The 18389-nt window shown below is 40.0% G+C and overlaps 1 protein-coding gene across 2 annotated transcripts in view; it reads left to right on the forward strand.

Annotated features, from left to right (window-relative positions):
- Positions 1 to 678: 678 nt before the first annotated feature.
- Positions 679 to 18389, forward strand: part of DCBLD1 (discoidin, CUB and LCCL domain containing 1) — a 102844-nt gene continuing 85133 nt past the window's right edge. Inside the window, exon 1 of one of the 2 annotated variants that reach the window (XR_003567935.1) lies at positions 679 to 1169. Coding sequence is in view for 1 of the 2 variants with exons in the window: in XM_027848683.1 (XP_027704484.1) it covers positions 1001 to 1169 (169 nt within the window). In the remaining variant the exon portion in view is untranslated. The remainder of the gene's footprint in view (positions 1170 to 18389) is intronic. The other variant, XM_027848683.1, reaches the window with a different exon arrangement.

Below are 18389 nucleotides of genomic sequence, written 5' to 3' on the forward strand. Positions count from 1 at the left end.
TGGTAAGAAAGGGTGGAGTGATAGAGGAAAGAGAAGGAGAAGAGGAAAAGAGTGGTGAAGATCATATATTTGGAGATGGAAGGGACCTTAGAAATCATTTTGTCCAACCCCCCTCATTTTATAGATGAGGAAATTGAGACCCAGAAGGATTATGGAACTTAACCAAGGTCACACAAACAGTTAAATACATGAGGGCCCATATTTGAACACGTTCTTTACTTCCAGGTTCACTGATCTCTCAGCTGTGCTATATTGTTTCTGGAAAAGGGCAGGAAAAATGGGGAAGGGGAGACAGGGAAACATGAAGAAAAGCGGAGAGGAGAAAGAAGCGAGCAAAGGGAAGGGGAGAGCATATAAGCGGGGAGAAGAAAGAAACGAGAAACAGAGAGAAAGGATTGAAAGGAGAAAGAAAGGAAGAGAAAGGTGGGGGAGGGGGAGGGAGAGAGAGAGAGAGAGACAGAGACAGAGACAGAGAGAGAGAGAGAGAGAGAGAGAGACAGAGAGACAGAGACAGAGACAGAGACAGAGACAGACAGACAGACAGACAGACAGACAGACAGCTAGCATCCTTGCCGGACCTAGGAGAGCGACTTCCTCCTTTTTATGTTCCTGCCCTGAAGAAGGCGTGGCCACGGGAGGGAGGCACCCCTAGCGCGGGCTGGGCAGAGGGGAGGCTCCAATGGGAATGTCGGGGTTTGCCCGCCCCCCACCTCCTTTGGGGCAATGAGAAGCTAGAGGAGAGAGACTAGGCTGCCGGCCTGCTTGGGGGAGTTTGCTCTGTAAGGGATAAACGGCTGAGGTGGCGCGGGATCCGATTCAGCCTGTCCTGCTGAGCTGGCCGACCGTCCGCGAACTCCCGCCCAAAGAGAAGGGGGGGAGAGCAAGGGACGCTCAGCTGGAGGCCAGAGCTGCCAGCTGAAGCTGCTGGCCAGGAGGAAAGTGCAGGCTGCCTGTCGAAGGGGGAGTGCCTAGAAAGTTGGCGTCCTCCGCCGGCGGAGCCATGATCTGGGGGGGCAGCCTTGACCTCGCGCCTCGGAGCCTAGCGCGTCCTCCGCCGCTCGCCCCTCTGCTGCTGCCGACGCTGAGGTCTCTGCTTTTGCTGCTGCTCCTGCTGCTGCTGCTGCTGCTCGGGGTCGCGGCGCCGCTGGCCGGGCGCGCGGAGAAACTAGGTGAGTGGAGCGGCCGCCGGCCCGGGGCAAACCCCAACTTTTCTCGGCGAGTTTAGCTGGGTGCTGGCCCCGGCCGCCACCCAGAGCTCGAGATACCCCTGAGGCTGAGGGTCCGAGGAGGATTGAAGGGATGGAGGGAGGAAGGAAGTTGGATTAGCCGCCGACACCTCTCCAAATCCTGTGCCAGGCAGCCCGCGTGCAAACCTCAGCCCTTAATCCTGGGGTCCCAGACACCCGCGCGGCTTTACGAAAAGAGCTCCTGTGGGACGAGTGTTTCTCATCGCTCTCCGCCAGCCCCACAAATGAACAATCCAAAAGAATAAAACCAAAACGAGTCTGCCTGTTTGTTCGTGGTCAGTCTGCCTACTAATTAGCTCTCAGTTTAATTCCGATTCCCTGGCTGCGGGCCTTCTGAGAAATGTCACAGCCCCAAGCACTTGGGCGCAAGGACAGGCTTGTTCTGTATGTATGTGTGTGTGTGTGTGTGTGTGTGTGTGTGTGTGTGTGTGTGTGATAGACAGGGAGCCCCCATGGAGCAGGTATCAAATGATTTAGTAAAAAGCCCCCATGGGGCAGGAATCAAATGATTTTGGCACTCATAGTCATACGTTAGCTAAACCGCATTTAAAGTGGTGGCATTCCTTGGTGAAAGAAACATAAAGGTGGTAGTAGGCAGACTGTGCTTCTTTTTGATAAATTAGAGCAGGGGTTCTTAACCTTAGGTCCATGAACCCCATTCCGACTACTTACTCTCCAGGGTTCTTAAGATAGATTTCAGAGGGTTGGGTGAAAAATTATATCGTTATTTTCACTAAACTCTACCTGAAATTCAGCATTTCCTTCAATTCTTCAAAAACATTCAGAGAAGATGTCCATAGGTTTCACTGTGCTTAGCACAATGCCTCGAACATAGTAGGCGCTTAAATGTTTATTGACTGAATCTTTTTTTGTTTTTGTCTTTGTCTTTTTTTTCCCCCACCAGACTGCCAAAGGGGCCCATGGTACAAATCAGGTTAAGAATCTCTGAGTCAAAGTGATGAATACCCTTGTTCTTCCCTACCCCTTTAGTTTTATGAAGCCAGTTGACTTGCTTTAGCTTTAGCATTTATGATTGATTCAATAACTGTTGTCTATCCACTCTCCTCTCTTAGCCTGTTCTTTTTGACTGATCTGGGTGCCATGCATGATTTGACCTAGTTAATCCGTACCTAGTTTATCCTTGAGGCTGAGAATCCACCAGATTAAAGTAGTAAGCAATCCTCTGAGACGTGTGCAACTATGATTTGTTAATCTTTCTTAATTAGCTGTCTAATCTGAATGAATGAAAGAAGGGAAAGACTACACTGTGGCAATTTGACCCCAGGGGATGCTTTTTATACACAAGCTGTCATATTTTTTTGCCTCAGTTTCCTTTGATTCTTCCTCATTCTCCACCTGACAAGTAATGTTGCTATTATCTAAGAGTAGTGACTCTAAAAGAACCTGATCAGTGAGCCCTTCTGGACCATCTTATATAAAACAGAAAGAAAACTAAAAATAAACCAGAATATGGCAGTTTTCACAGTGCCGTGTGACAGTTGTTGGCAAGATTATAAGCATTAATTCGTGGTGCTAATTAAGAATTATTAGCAATTCATTGTGAAAATGAATATGTTAATTTGAGAGGCATCATGGCTCAGTGGACTGAGAGCCTGATTTAGTCAGGAAGACCTAGGTTCAAGTCTCACCTTTGGCAGCATTCAGGCTGAATGTCAAGTCACCTACTTTCCAAGTACTCCAGCAACTCTCTGAGGTCATGTATTACAGAACATTAGATGATCCCCTGTGATTTTTCAGTAAGGTGATTTTTCTATAGTGTAGGTCTGATCATGTCACCCCTCATCCCTTTTACCTTCCTAGGATGTTTCAGTGACTCACTCTCATCTCTGGGATCAAATATAATGATCTTTGGCATTTAAAGCTGTTAACAACTTGGCCACCTCCTTCGTTTCCAGTCTTCTTTCAAATTAGTGTCCTCTACATGTTTTACAATCCAGCCACACTGACCTATTTGCTGATCCTTGAACATAATACTCCATCTCTGATCTCTGTGCATTTGTACTGGCTATCCCCCATGTCTGGAATGCTCTGCCTTCTTACCCCCACCTCTTAGTTTCCCTGGCTTCCTCCAAAGCTTAGTCCAGATTCTACCTTCTGCAGGAAACCTTTTAATCCCATTCCTCATCACCTGTTAATGCATTTATCCCACATTCAGATGACCACCTTCCTCTACTTTTTATATAACTTGTAAATTACATGTTGGCCCTCCCATTAGAATGTAAGCTCCCTGAGGACTGGGATGGGGCTTTGGGATGTTTCTTTTTGTTTTGTCTTTCTTTGTAAACCCATAGTTTACCACAATGCCTGGTACAAAGGAAGTGCTTGGTAAGTGCTTGTGGACTGATTGATGTATTTTGGCCTAAAATTCCCTATATCAGTAAAATCACTGTTCCCAAACCCCGCCCCCCAATATCAAATTACCTTTTTAAATGTTGGAACTATGTGTACCACAGTATACATATAGTTGGTATTCAAATAACAGTCAATTTAAACTATTTTTTTCTTTACTTTTCAAGTCATGAAATACAGATTAAGGGTTACTTTTTAAGTGCAAGAGATGGGTGAACCAAAGCTTACAAAACTTACTATGCTGGTGTGTTTAAGGCTCTTAAACATGCTTCTAAATAAATCTCTAGATCTATGTCCATCCAATCCATTAACTAGACTTTTTTTTTTTTGAACAACAGCTTTCTGGGAGGAAGTTAGCAGTGACTATGTAAACATTTATAATTTGGCTTTAAATTAAACATGTCACTACAGATGACTGATGGACTGTGATGCATTTCTTACGGCTACTATTTCAGTTGCTGTAAAGTATTATACAAGTTGAGAGTGTCAAGGACCCTAATAAAGGATGAAGGCAATTTAACATCAAATCTTAGATTTGAGAGCTTGAATGAGGAGATTACAATTACTATAATAACAATAATAATTTAAGTAACAGCTCACGTTTGTAAAGAGTCATAGGTTTAGAGTTGGAAAAGAACTTAGAGGTCATTTAGTTCAACCCCCTCGTTTTCCAGATGAGGAAACTGAGGCCCAGAGAGATTGTGACTTGACTTACCCAAGGTCATACATGTAGTAAATGGCAAAGCTAGTGTTTTAGGAATTTTAAAGCTGTTTCCCACAACCCTAGAAGGTCAGTAGTAGTACACCAGTTTTACAGATGAGAAAATTGAAGCTCAGAGAAATTTCTATTTGTTGACTATCACACAGGTAGGAGAAATAGGAGCTACGAGTTGAATGCAGGTCTTTTGATACCTGCTCCAGCCTCTGGGGTTTTTTCCCCTACTCTTCCAGACTGCTTCTCAATAATACTAGTTCATCTGAGTTGAATTTTATTGCAAAATTGAACAAATAAGGTTGGGGAGAGGATAGAACATTTGATGATGAATAGTATCAACATTTACAGCTTCCTTAATTGATAGAGTGAAATATTTTAGTGTTTTCTTCTCAAAGACCTAACCTAAACAATTAATTCAGTTTTGAGTCCTAGAAATGTGTTACTTGTTTAGGAAGTTAGGTGGTGGTGTTTTTGTTATGTCTTGGTGTTTCATTTTTAGGAGATCAGCAGCAACGACCTTGAAAAGAGGCACTCATCTAGCTGTCTTGGAAGAATAACAGTTTGTTCTGCATGAGAAAAAAACAAGAATGTTTATTTCATTATCTTTGCCCTATTCTTTTAGGAGTAAGAGTATATTCAAAAATATATGAGTGTAAGGACCATTTTTGGAACTGCAAAACTTCTTTTTAAAGCTGGTTTAGGGATGCAGAAATAGGCTTTTATTGTACATAGTTGACATATCTCAGGGCCATAATTTGATCTGTTGTGTATCCAAAGTTATGTAACAATGAGCAATGTTATAATAGGATTTAGTGTACATACTCATAAGGCTGATAAGTGGGATTATTTTAAGTCATGCATGGATTGCAGTTTGGCAACACCACATTGCAGTGTTGGTCCCTCATATCTGCTTAAGTGAAAGCAAGTATTGGCACAAGCTGTTCCAACATAATTTTTATCACTTAGAGAATAAAATTTAGTTTCATAATGTAGACTATTCCTTTCTTTTGACTCTCCTGGTATAGCTACAGTGGCTATGATTTAGTCCCAACCTTATTGCCTTAATAGCAGACTTTATAGAGCATTATGATGAGTATCTGTGAGTCAAGAAAGATATTTACTTTCTATATGTCTTTTAAATAGAAACCCTCTGGACAGAAAAAATGCGTGCCAGTGGAACAGCAGGCATGATGTCACCTGGGCCACTGGTGTAGATAATTTTTTTTTCCATTCATAAACACTTAATATTTACACTAAATATTTCAGGAAGGAAATAGGTTACACTAAAACAACTAAAAATGAGTTCAAAGGATATTTGTAAAAACCAAGATTTTAACTTTGATGATATCAAAACAGTGTTTTTGATCTCTGTTTTAGACGCTTGATAACCTGCTAACCTCAGAGTGCTAGGACCAGACCTGGAGGATAAAAAGTAAAAGCCACAACCTTAAATAAATGAGTTGTCATTTACTTTCAAGTTATTTGGAGAGAAGTTAAACTATTTATGACATGTTCAGAGGGTTTCATTTATTTGGAGACAAAATAATTTGTTTATGCAAACATTTCTGAGTTTATGAAGAATAGTTATATAATGTGGAATCTGTTGCTATATGTGTACCACAACTCTCATTCACCATGCGCATTAAAAAGCTTCATTCCTTTCACCATTTATTAGATCTTTCACTCACTCAACAAACACTGGAGAGTGGAAAACAAAAGGAGTAGAGAACATAGCCCCCTTTCCTTAAGATAGAAGACCTAAAGCTTCAATCTTAAAGGCCAACCTGCCCCTTCCCCCAATTTTACACTTGAGGAAACTGAGACTCAGATAGGTTAAGTGACTTGCCCAAAGGCACACCAGAGTAAAGAGCAAACTAGGGTTTGAACTCAGGTCCCATGACTCCAGTTTCAACTCTCAACAATGTCTCTAAAGACATTATTCTTTATTTGAGGCATCAAGACATATATATGAAATGATTCCAAGGCAAAGTAAAGAAGTGGTGTACATAAGACAACTGCTAAAAAGCCTTTTGGTTTTTAGAAAAGTCTGAAAAAATTGTTTTTTAAAAGAGAAAATTTATTTCTGGCCAGGCAGATCTAGGGAATTTAAGTGAAGAGGAAGGAACAACATGGATTTCCATCCTCTTCTTCCCCCTCCCCCTTTAAAGAATTTTAGTCTGTGGGAGTAATTTATCCTTTTGAAGTTGAGAAGTCATGTTGATGTAATCTTCCAGATGTTCAGGCCTCAGTTGTGGTTAAAAATAGTTGTTTGTTTGGGGGTGGGGGGTTGTTGCTGGTAAATGAAGAAGTCATATGGTTATTTGTGGCTACAGTTCCTTATGAAGAAATAATAGCCAGCATTTGGGACTCTAGTATAGTGAGTCCAGAGTCAGTCCTGCAAAAGGGCTCCTTTTGGTACAAGAATGGGAGAAGGAGGAGGAGGAGACGGAGGAGGAGAATGAACCTGAATATTTTGGAAGAACACTGCCTTGTAGTTTAAGAGGATGGGGTAGAGAAAAATAATATATGATTTAGATTTGAAACCACATATTGAAAATGTGATTACTGCCATCTGTTACAGGACTGCATCAATCTTATTTGAACAAAAGATCAAGGGAAGCTCTGAGAAATTTTTGCTGGCAGTACCAAGAAGGCTCTTTTGAATCAGTTGTTGAGAAGATAGTTTTAGTTGAGAAGACAAGGGACTTGGGCTTGGGCAAGTGCTATCTAAGTTGATGAAATTATTCCATGGGAGGATTTCCAGAATCCTTGGGAGAACCTGGGTTTGAATCTCATCTCTGACACTTACTAGTCATGTGAACTTGGGCAAGGCACTTAACTACTCAGAGCCTCAGTTCCCAGATCTGTAAAATGGGGTTAATAATAGTACCCACCTCACATAGTTGTTATGAGGATCAGATGAGGTAATACAAATAGAAAACACTTCTCCAGCGATATGCCAATGTCAATTATTTTCCTCTTCCTCCTCCTCCTCATCATTTGCTGTGCATAGTATGTTGTTTTTTTTCACACCTTGAAAGTCTTCTAGATCAGTGCTTTATTAACATATATGGGTTTGTTTCCTTTCTCCTTCATCCTTTGGTTTGTGTGCTGTTTTGAAGTTTGTAATAAACAGCAGAAATTCCAGGTTTTTGTTGTTTACAGAATCCTGTGGTAAATGCATATTTCAAGATAATTTAGAGATTTATAAGAAAGGCTGCCAGGAATCACTTGGAAACTCAGTAATAAGGAAGGATTTTATCTCCAGGTTTTGCTTCTGAACTCTCTCACTTATTTTTCAAATGAGTTGGGCTTTTCTCCTCAGACAGTCTCTACTTTCTGGAAAGACAGACCACAAATCGCTTATAAACTGCCTTCCCCTCCAAAGCAATTTTTAATCCTCTTTCTTTTTTTCCTTTATGTCTTCCTCAGGTATCACCTCTTCCATGAAGATTTCCCTAATTCACCTCTACCTTTTCACCACCACTCAAAGTGGTTCACCCAAAGTGATCCCTCCATCCTGAAGTTTTTCAATGTTTCTTTTTATAACTCTCACCTTTGTCCTTATCACATCCTATCATATCACATTTATTTGTGTAAATGGTATTTACCTCTATTAAATTGTAAGCTTGAGGACATGGGCAGTTTTGATTTCCATCTTTGTTATCCCCCGGACCTAGTATAGTGTTTTGTGCATAGTAGGCACTTCATAAATATGTGGGCCTTCACTGATATAGTAAAGGGGGTGGGAGGTGGAGGTAGATACCTAATGCAAAGTTGCTGGACCCAATCTTGACTCTACCTGTTCCTTCAACTCCTATATCCAGTCAATTGCCAAATCTTGGACGATACATCTCTTAAACCTCCACTCACATAGGCTGAGGGGATTTTGTATTTTATCCTAGAGATATTAGAGACTTTTTAATAGGGGAGGGTAAAGTGGTCAGAATTGTATTTTAGAAACATCAATTTGTCAGTTCTGCCAAGGATGAATTAGAGGGGGGTGAGATGAGAGATAAGGCTATTATAGTAGGCTATTATAGAAGTCCAAGTAAGAGATGATAGGACTTGGACTAGGGCAGAGGGTTTGTGAACAAAAGGAAGGCAACAAAAGACTGGGTTGAGGGTGGTGAACTTTTGTGACTTAGAAGGATGGTGCACAAAGGATCTAAGATTCATTTCATCAGTGTGGGAACTCCCTCTACTGTACCTAGTGCATACCAAATCCTAAGGAGTGGCCTGAGGCATATGGATGTTGGGATATACCCAAGGTTTCATAAGCTCTAAGTTTGTGGTATGATATAGGTCTGGGGCTCTATAGCCAGCATTTTTCCTACTATCACAGCTGGCCCTCATCATTTTTAACCTTACTTACTGAAAGAGCCTTCTAACTAATCTTCTGTAAGGGCCTTGGGATCTCCCGGAGGTCCACAATTTGAGGACTGCTACTTTAACCAATAAAGATTTACAATTTATAGTCTTAGAGCGAGGTTCTCGACCTGGGGTCCTTGAAATTTAAAAATAGATAGATAGATAGATAGATAGATAGATAGGCAGATAGATAGGTAGATTAATTGATTGATTGATTTCAGGTTAATTGGCTTCCTTTGTCATCTTGTGTTCGGTATCTTGTTTTATGCATTTAAAAAACATTTTTCTGAGGAGGGTTCCATAGACTTTGCCAGCCTGCCACATGGGTCCATGACAAAAAAGGGTTAAGAGTCCCTGTCTTAGAGAGTTGCCTCAGGCCATAGAAGTTAAGTAACTTATTCAGGATTACCAGGAATATATTTCAGGTGCAATTTAAACTCAGGACTTCCTCACTCCTTATTAGCCTGTTTTAAAACTGCATTATTATATTTATATTTAAAACTGCACTATTATACTTAGTTGCTTTAATTTTTTTTGTAGCACAACCTTTTTTGTAACTAGATTGAGCTATTATTTCTTACAAATAACAAGCCAAATGGATATTTTATAAAGGCCAGTTAACTTTAAGCTACCAGTGCACACGAGGAAACAGGCAGGGACTGACTATTGTGTGTTTTAGTCACATTATTTTAAAGTGGTTAAGTTGTTTTAACTCAGAGCTCTCCTTTCTTCCCCACAAAAAAGAATCCACTTTAGATTCCTGTAGTAGGGTTCAGCCCTGGAGGAAGAATAAATAGACTCTGGTACCCTTGGAACATTAATTTTTTTTATTTTTTCTAACACCACATTCTTTGTTTTTTTGATTGGGGGGCAGTTTTCTTGTTTCCAGAATCAGAATGATGAAAATTGTCTCTTTTTCTCCAGAGAATACCTACTTTGCTTAGTCTCCCAAAAAACTCTTCTATAAAAAAAGAAGAGCCCACCTATCTTCACACCACACAGGAGATGAGGAGAAAAATATCTCTGCTTCATTCACCCACTAACTCAGAATAGCCTGAAAATCCTTGGAAACTTTCTTGACTTTTAAGTGGGGGAGGGAGGGAGGCAATGTGGGTGTATTAGATGTGTATATGAGGAAGAGGGACAATACAGCTGTAGTCAGTTCCCTATTGCTGACTCTCAGATTTTTGGATGGCCACAGAACATCTGTCTTGTGCAGCTAGTCTGTCTGCCCTTCTAAATGTATGCTAGTGTTTAGTAGAAAACAAGCTGGAGAAGGACAGAGTGCTTACTTATTTCATAGGATCTAAAGATAGAAAGGACTTTAGATCATCTTACCCTTTCATCTTCCAAATGAGGAAACTGAGGCACAAAAGGTGAAGTGACTTGCCTGAGTCATACTCAGATGCTCTGGCTTCAAATCCACTCTGTCATCATGGAAACCTCCATTGAGGTTTAATAAATTGCTGTAGTTCTTCATAACTTGTAATGTTCTTTTTTTGTGGTCATTTATACAATTGTATTTGCCACAGAGGAAATTTTAATATTTTCCTTTAAAATGATAGTTGATAACTAACAACTTGCTTTCACTCTGTTGTAACAGATGATGTATAGTACATGAAAGCAGTACACATCCTTTGAGAAGAGTATATTCTTACTTCCCTTTCTCCTTGAAGACAAGTATTTAGTTTGATAGTCTCTAATTTTTGGTTTTCTAACTTGCTAGCATTTTTGCCTCATTAGATGCATGACAAGATGTCATTTTTTTTCCCCACCAAGGCTTCCTATTTTCTGCTCAGTAAACATTGATTGCTTTTCCCTTTTTTTTCTTTTGAGTGCACGATCACATATTCCCTGCTCATCCATCTTCTGCTTATATTCTCTTACAGTTAAGTTAACCCAACATGGTTTTGGAATTGACCAACTTGTCTATATATTACAAATGCCACTCTTATCTTACTTTTTTACAACCTCTAATACCTGTTACACCCTTCTTAGATATTTCATTCAATTTGACCTGAAGCAATATACCTGCAGGTTGCAGATACAGGTATTTCTCTGCTGAAAACAACAACAAAAGAACTCTGATATAAAAGTCCATACCTACAAAACAGGGTTCTTTTTAATGTGAGGCTCTTTAGTCTACTTTTGATACTGTTTTAGAAAAATTATTTATATTATACCTTGTGATAATTATACCTATAATAGAAACAAAGTACTTGTACTTAAGGGTCTAGTAAGTTTCAATTTGCTCCCTCTGAATTTTGAGTTATCTCAAAATATAGTGATCTCAGTAATGACATATCCACAGTTATTTTTATCTATAGAAATGAAATTGGGGGTCAAGTGGAGGAAGCATGGCATTTTTATTTTATAGCTTTTGAAGCCTGTTGCTATCCTAGGAGCATGGTAAAATGAATTTGGAGTCAGAAGATTTGGGCTTGAATTCTGGCATCACCATTTACATGGCATATGGTAATAATAAAATGGCAATGGTAATAATAATGGTATTTGTGATGAAAGTGCTTTGAAAAACATTTAATGCTATATAGATGAGAGTTGCTGTTACCAAAAACTCAGATATGAACATGGTTGTTTTCCAAGTATTGTTACTAGTTATAAAAAAACTGAATTTCTTTTCTTTAAAAAGTTTTTATTGATATCCTTTTTTAAAATATCACAATCGTTTTCTGATATACTCCTTCCTTCTAGATCTCCCCATCCCTTCTATTGTGCTCTCAGGAATGCCTGTTCTGTAATTAACTAACTTGCTTTCATCTTAAACTTTTTCCATTCTCACTTGCACTCACTGAGACCTGGCTCCTGTCTGTTGACACTGAATCCCTGGTCACTATTCCAGTACTGGTTACACTTTTGCTCTTAATACCCTGGATCATCTGTTGGTGGTGCTGAGGGAATCAGAATATTCCTCTCCACACTTCAGTTTCCTCATTTGTAAAATGGGGATAATTATTGCACCTACTTTGCAGGGTTGTTCTGAGGATCAAAAATGTAAAGTGCTTTGCAAAACTTAAAACTGTATATAAATACTAGCTATTTTACCTTCTTGTTCCCCATTGCTACTTCTAGATTCTCTCTTTACCTCTCTTTTAAGTTTCACACTATTCAAATTTATCACCCAATCCGGAGTCCAGGGGTCGTTACCTATCTATAGACTCCTTGGGACATTCTCCTTCCTTCCTCTATGAATTCAGTGTTTGGCTCCCAGTCTTTCTCACTTCTCCAGCTCCTGCCTCATATCAGGACTCCAACATACATATTGTTACTCCTTCAAATATCTGAATTTCACAGTTCCTCTCTTCTCAATTCTTCTTCTCAATTCCCATGACCTACTTCTCTCCACCTCAGCTACACACAATGCCTTGCCATCACTCACAAATATTCCATTTTTATGTTCACAAACTCTGACCTTTTATCATTCTATCTTCCCCCCTGCCTTATAGCATCTAACTTTGTCCTTTGTCACTGTGACCTCCAGTCCCTCCACCCTTTTCCAGGTTATCACCCCAGAACTGGCTACACTCCCCTACTCTCCCTGTCTCAAAAACTTTGTGAATCAATTCAGCTTGAAGCTGCCCTCTGTTCTTGCATTTCTTTCCCCCCTTGTCCTATTACCACCAATGTGGAGCTGGAGAATAATAAGAGTAATGATCATAGTAATTAGTAGCATTTAGATAGTGCTTTAAGGTTTGCAAAACATTTTACAAATACTATGTTTTTCATTTTGTCCTCCCATAACCCTAGGAGGTAGATGCTATTATTATCCCCATTTTACAGATGAAGAAACTTAGGTAGGCAGAGGTTGTAGGACTTGCTCAAGGTCATACAGCTAGTAAGCTGATTGGAAATCAGGTCCCCCTGACTTCAGGTACAGCGTCCTATCCACTGTGCAGTCTAATTGCCATAAGATTTTACTGTGTCCACTACAAATTTGTATTATTACATAGTCTTAACTGGCATAGTCTTAACTGGGCCCTAACCGTAGCAAGGCGATCCTTCTATACCTCTCTTTTGATTTGCCCTCTGATTCAAACCTTCTCATCCCATCTCAAGTCTCTCAGGGTATCTGTTCCTTCCATTTCATAATTCTCTGAATTAATTATATTTGTTATGTATATATATGTATGTATATAAAATTAATTATATATACTTACGTATTTATTTATATGTATAAATTAATTATAATTCTCAGAAAAAGTTGAGGCCATTCCTGAAGAGCTTCCTCTTCCTTTTTCCTCCTTTCATATCACTCAGATGGCTTCCCTGTTATCTATTTCACCCCCAAAAATGCTGTCTCCAAAGTCACTAGTGATCTCTTTATTGCCAAATACAATATGCTTTTCTCAATCCTAATCCTTCTTGACCTCCCTGCAGCCTTTGACACACTCTCCTCCTAGATTCTCCTCTCTAGGTCTTTATGACTGCTCTCTTCTGGTTATCCTATCTATCTGGCAGCACATTTTCAATCTCCTGTTCATTCAGATTTTGCCCTCCAACTATGAGTGTTTCCCAAAACTCTGACCTGGGCCGCCTTCTCTTTTCTCTCCGTGTTATCTTATTTGGTGATCTCATCAGCTCCCGTGGGTTCAGTTAGCACCACTGTTCAGTCTTAATCTATCCTGAGTGCCAATGTCTTGTCTAAAGTTGCCTTTTGGTCACCTCAAACTACATGGCTCAGGTATACCTCAAATTACCATGTTCCAAACTGAGCTCATATCTTTTCCTTAAAATGCTTCCCTCTTCTGAACCCCAATCTAATTGTTGAGGGCAGCACCATGCTCCAAGTCTCTCCGTTTAATAACCTTAACATCCTCCCTACCTCCTCACTCTCAGCCACCTCATATATATTCTCAATTTACAAATCTTGTTTATGCATCCATAATCTCTCTCTTTTATGTCCCCTTCTTTTCATTTACACATTCACTCCTTGTTCAGACTTCATCACTTCTCACCTGGAGATTGACCATCGTCAAGTCAATTTAACAAGGATTTATTAAGCACCTATGTGCTAGGAATCACCATCCTTAACATCATCCTCAGCTCATTGTGACTGTAGTCACATTGCACATAAACTCCTTGTTGCCAAGTCATCTCTACCTTTATAACAACTCTCCTATGCTTCCCTTTCTCTCTATTTATAAAGCCACCACCCTGATATAGGCTGTCATCACCTCATACATCAACTCTTACAATAAGTGGAGTTCTTGTTGGTTGACCTGCCTCAAATTTCTCTCCGTTCTCTTTTCTTCTCCTCTTAACTACCAAAGTGATTTTCCTAAAGCACAGGTTAATCTATGTGAGGGGTGAGGAACCTGTGGCCTCAAGGCCACATGTGGCCCTCTAGGTCCTCAAGTATAGCTCTTTGACTGAATCCAAATTTCACAGAACAAATACCCTTAATAAAAGAATTTGTTTTGTAAAATTTGGACTCAGGCAAAAGGCCACACCTAGGACCTGGAAGGCCACAAGGTCATAGATTCCCTACCCCTGGTTTATGTCATCCCTGCACATGCCACTTAGTAAATTCCAATGACTTCCTATTACCTCCAAAATAAATATAAAATGCTCTTGTGGGCATTTAAAGCACTTCGTGTATTTCTAGTCTTCTTACGCTTTACTCTCCTGTTATATGTACTTTTAGGTTCGAACAACACCTCTCTTCTTGCTGTTTCTCATACTCCATTGCTCCAGATCTTTTCAATGGTTTTCCCTAATGCCTGAAGTGCTCTCTCTCCTCACTTCTACATACTGGCTTCCTTCAGGATTCACCTCAAATCTTACCTTCTTGGTAAGACCTTTCCCATTCTCCCCCACTGCTAACACCTTCCCTCAGAGTCATCTTTCATCTATTTTGTTCATATATGGTTGTTTGCATATTCTCTCCCTTTTAGAATATGAGCTTCTAAAGGGCAGAGATTACATTTTTACCTTTTTAAAAACAGTGCTTGGCATATAGTAAGTACTTAAAAAATGTTTGTTGACTGACTTCCCTTTCCCTGTCTTTCCCCAACCATTCATTGTAGTAGGGAAAAAACTGTGCAAAATTGTTCCATATAGCAACAATATTTCATTCCACAATCTATAGTCTTTTCTCTTCCCGTACTCCCTCTACCTGCACTGGACATGCAAAATGTTCTCTACTTGGAAAAGAGTTTTGCCTCTCTTTTAGAATCAGTATTGGTTAATGCATTTAATATAAATAAAGTTGCTTTTTGGTTCTATTTTCATTTACATTTGTAGACATGTATCTTTTTCTCTTGGTTCTGCCTTCCTTATTCTGCATTAGCTCATACACACCCTCCTACATAGATCCTTAAATAGAAATTCTTTCACCTGGGGGAGGGACAGACGCTGTAGTTTAGAAGATAGTCCCATGGAGGGGAAAGGCAAGGACTAGACCTAGGACAATCTAACTGCTTGCAGTTATCTGACAAAGGGCATGGCTCATCTCTTAAGGTGACCTACCCGTGTTCCTTCATAGGTTTTGGGGGCAGAAGACAGTCTTCAGGAAAGGAGTGCTGGGGCAATAGTGGCTCTGTTTGGGATCTCAGGATTACACTTGTTGGTGTGAGCTAGTGGTGGTCCATGAAGCACCAGTCAATCAGTATGTGTTTAGTAAGCCCTTACAATGTGCCAGACACTGTTGGGTACAAAGCAAAACAAGAACAAAAATAGTCCCTGACCTCAAGGGACTTACATACTAATAGGGGAGTTAATATGTCAGTAGTTACGGACAAGGTACATATGAGTAGAAGGAAGGGAACCTTAGGCAAGAAGTCTCAAGTGACTGGGGAGGGTAGACCAGGAAGGCAGAAGGTGGTATCTGAACTGAGTCCTGAAAAAACCTGGAGAAGTCAAGTGGTGGAAATAGAGCATTTCTAGATGTGCGTGTGGGGTGGGGGGAGGAACCGATAAAAAAGCATAGAGATTGGAGACTGGAGGCAGAGTATTATGTGGGACAAACAGCAAATAGGCCAATGGTAGCTTGATCACAGGTACCATAGCACAGGAATGGGGAGTACCTATGAGGAGGCAGGAAAGGTAGGAAGAAGTCAGTTTGTAAAAAGCCTTAAATGTCAAACAGAGGATTTTATATTTGATCAAAGAAATATAGTGAGTCACTATAGTGACTATGATGACATTACTTTTCAGGAAAAGTACTTTAGTATCTGTGAGGAGGATGAGTTGGAGTAGAGAGAGACCAATTTTGGAGTTCAATTACTGTACCTGGTACGTAGGTTGTTGAATTGACTTGACCTTTGCTGTTCTCCAGGTGAGAAGTGATGAAGGTCTGAATGAGGGGTGAATGTGTGAATGCAAAAAAGGGAACATAAAAGAGGGAGGTTGTGGTTGTAGAAACAAGATTGAGCAACTGAGAATCTCTTTGAGGTAACCGAGAGTGAGGAGTTAAAAAAGATGCCAAGGTCATTAAACTGGAAGACTTGGAGTTTGGTGGTGCCCTTAACAATAATAGTCAAGTACAGAAGATGCGTGAGTTTTGGGGGAAAGGCATTAAGTTGTTTCGGACATGTTGGGTGGTATTTTAGTGAGGACTGGGAGTGGTGGTTTCTGGCCCACTATGGAGAAGACTTGTATCCTCACCCCCTCACTTCTCACCAGGCAAATCTCTTGTGGCCCTGTATTAGGTATCATTTTGTTACCTTGTTTCTCTGAATTTCTCCCATTTGCATTAAATTCACGTACCTCAATTTGTTCAACAAACATTCCCCAATTGATGGAGAATCTCAGCAAACTCAGCATATCCAAAACAATTGTCATTCTTTGTTTTGAGTTTTTGTTTCCACATGAAGTTACAGGCTTTTCAGATAAATAAGTGTTTTTATTATTTATTCTTGGTGTATGTCCATGATGTTGAATATACATAATATTTAGGGGTTGGATATATGCATGGTGCTGTATTAGCATTGAAAAAACAGTTTATCTGGATTATAGAATGCATAGAGAGGGTAATATGAGATAAAGTAGGAACAAAACAGATTGTGCAGGGTCTTAATTGCAGCTACCTGTATAGTTTGGTAGATACTGAAGATTTTTGAGCCAAGGAGTAAGAGGACCAGATCTATGCATAAGAAATATTATTCAGGCATTGGATAAAAGATGGAGTTGGGAAGCACTGTTAAAAGATTATTGTAATAGTCCAGGTAAATGGTAATGAGGGCCTACATGAGGGTGATGAAATTGGGGAAAGAGAGGAGGGGCTTTATTTTGAGGGATTTTGAAGAGGTAGAGCCAAGATCCCATAACTGATTTGATTTAGAGGTGAAAGAGAAGACAGAGTCAACAGTAAATCCTGAACTAAACACGTGGGAGAAATGAATGGTGGTGTGATCAAAAAAAGTTGTAATTAAGTCAGGAGGAGGAACAGGTTTATAGGGAAAGAGTGAGCCCAGTTTTAGACACACTGAGTTTGAAGTGATAGTGAAACATTCAGTTGGAAATACAGGAATCTATAGGTCAGGAGAGGGGTCATGAGCAGAGATAACAGATTTGGGAGCCCTCTACTTAAAAGTAGTTGAAATTGTAGGAATGAATGAGATTGCCTAGGAGTGAATTCAGAGAGAGAGTATGTAGGGTCAATGACAGAACCATGGATGGGTGGAACACACCCACCTTTAGGGGTTTAGAAGAGGTTGAGGAGCAAGAACCGGAGTGTTTGGAAAGGTAGGAAGACAACCAGAAATTTGGTATCTGTATAGTCCAGGGAGAAATCTCTAGTTTCTTTAAAGCACAGCTTGAATGATGTCTCTCCTACAGGAGGTTTTCCTGAGTTCCCACCCCACCCCTCATCCAATCCCTGCACTGCATGCATTTATCTTTTATATATTTTGTGTGCGTGCACACACACGCACACACATTTATATACATACATGTTTTTTCCCCTAGTAGAATGTAAGCTCCTTCAGGGTCTTTTGAATTTCTAGCACTTGGCACGTAATAAGTACTTAATAAATATGTGCCAATTTGAATGATTATTTGATCCAGAAGGAGGGTATGGTTAACAGTGTCTGAAAAATCAAGGACAATGAGATCTAAAAAGAGGCCATTGGATTTACAGATTAGGAGATCACTGGTGAGCTTTTGATGAAACAGTTCCAGTTAAGTGGTTGGGTGTATAATTCCAGTTGCAAAAGATTGATAAGAGCTAATAATGAGGAAGTAAAGGCATTGGGTGTTTAAAAAAAATTATGACACTTTTTTCAGTAGTAAAGGGGAGGAAAAAGAGGATAGTAACTGGATGAGAGATAGAAGGGTCAAGGAAAGGCTTTTTCGGTATGGATAGACCAGAACACATTAGGTAAGCAGATGGGAAGGGGTGACCATCGGAGAGAAAAGGATTAAATTAAAGATGAGTGAAGGGAGAGATGATTGTTGGAAAGGCCTAATCCAGAAATCAGGAGGAAATGGGATCAAGGGTGTAATAGAAGGATTAACCTCAGTGTCAAGGAAGGCTATGCCTCCTGTGACTAGAAGATAGGATGAGAAAACCACTGAGAAATTTGAGAAATAGAGGAGGATTGAGGGAGTTCAAGTCAGATAGCCTCAATATTCTCAGTGAAGTATTATCAAATTGCAGCTAGGACTTCTCTGATGTTATGAACCATACATTTTAGTGGCCTAAAATCAGCATCATACCTTGATTTTCT

Source organism: Vombatus ursinus, unplaced genomic scaffold (genome assembly GCF_900497805.2).
Source record: "Vombatus ursinus unplaced genomic scaffold, bare-nosed wombat genome assembly UNPS02006779.1, whole genome shotgun sequence".
Lineage (NCBI taxonomy): Eukaryota > Metazoa > Chordata > Mammalia > Diprotodontia > Vombatidae > Vombatus > Vombatus ursinus.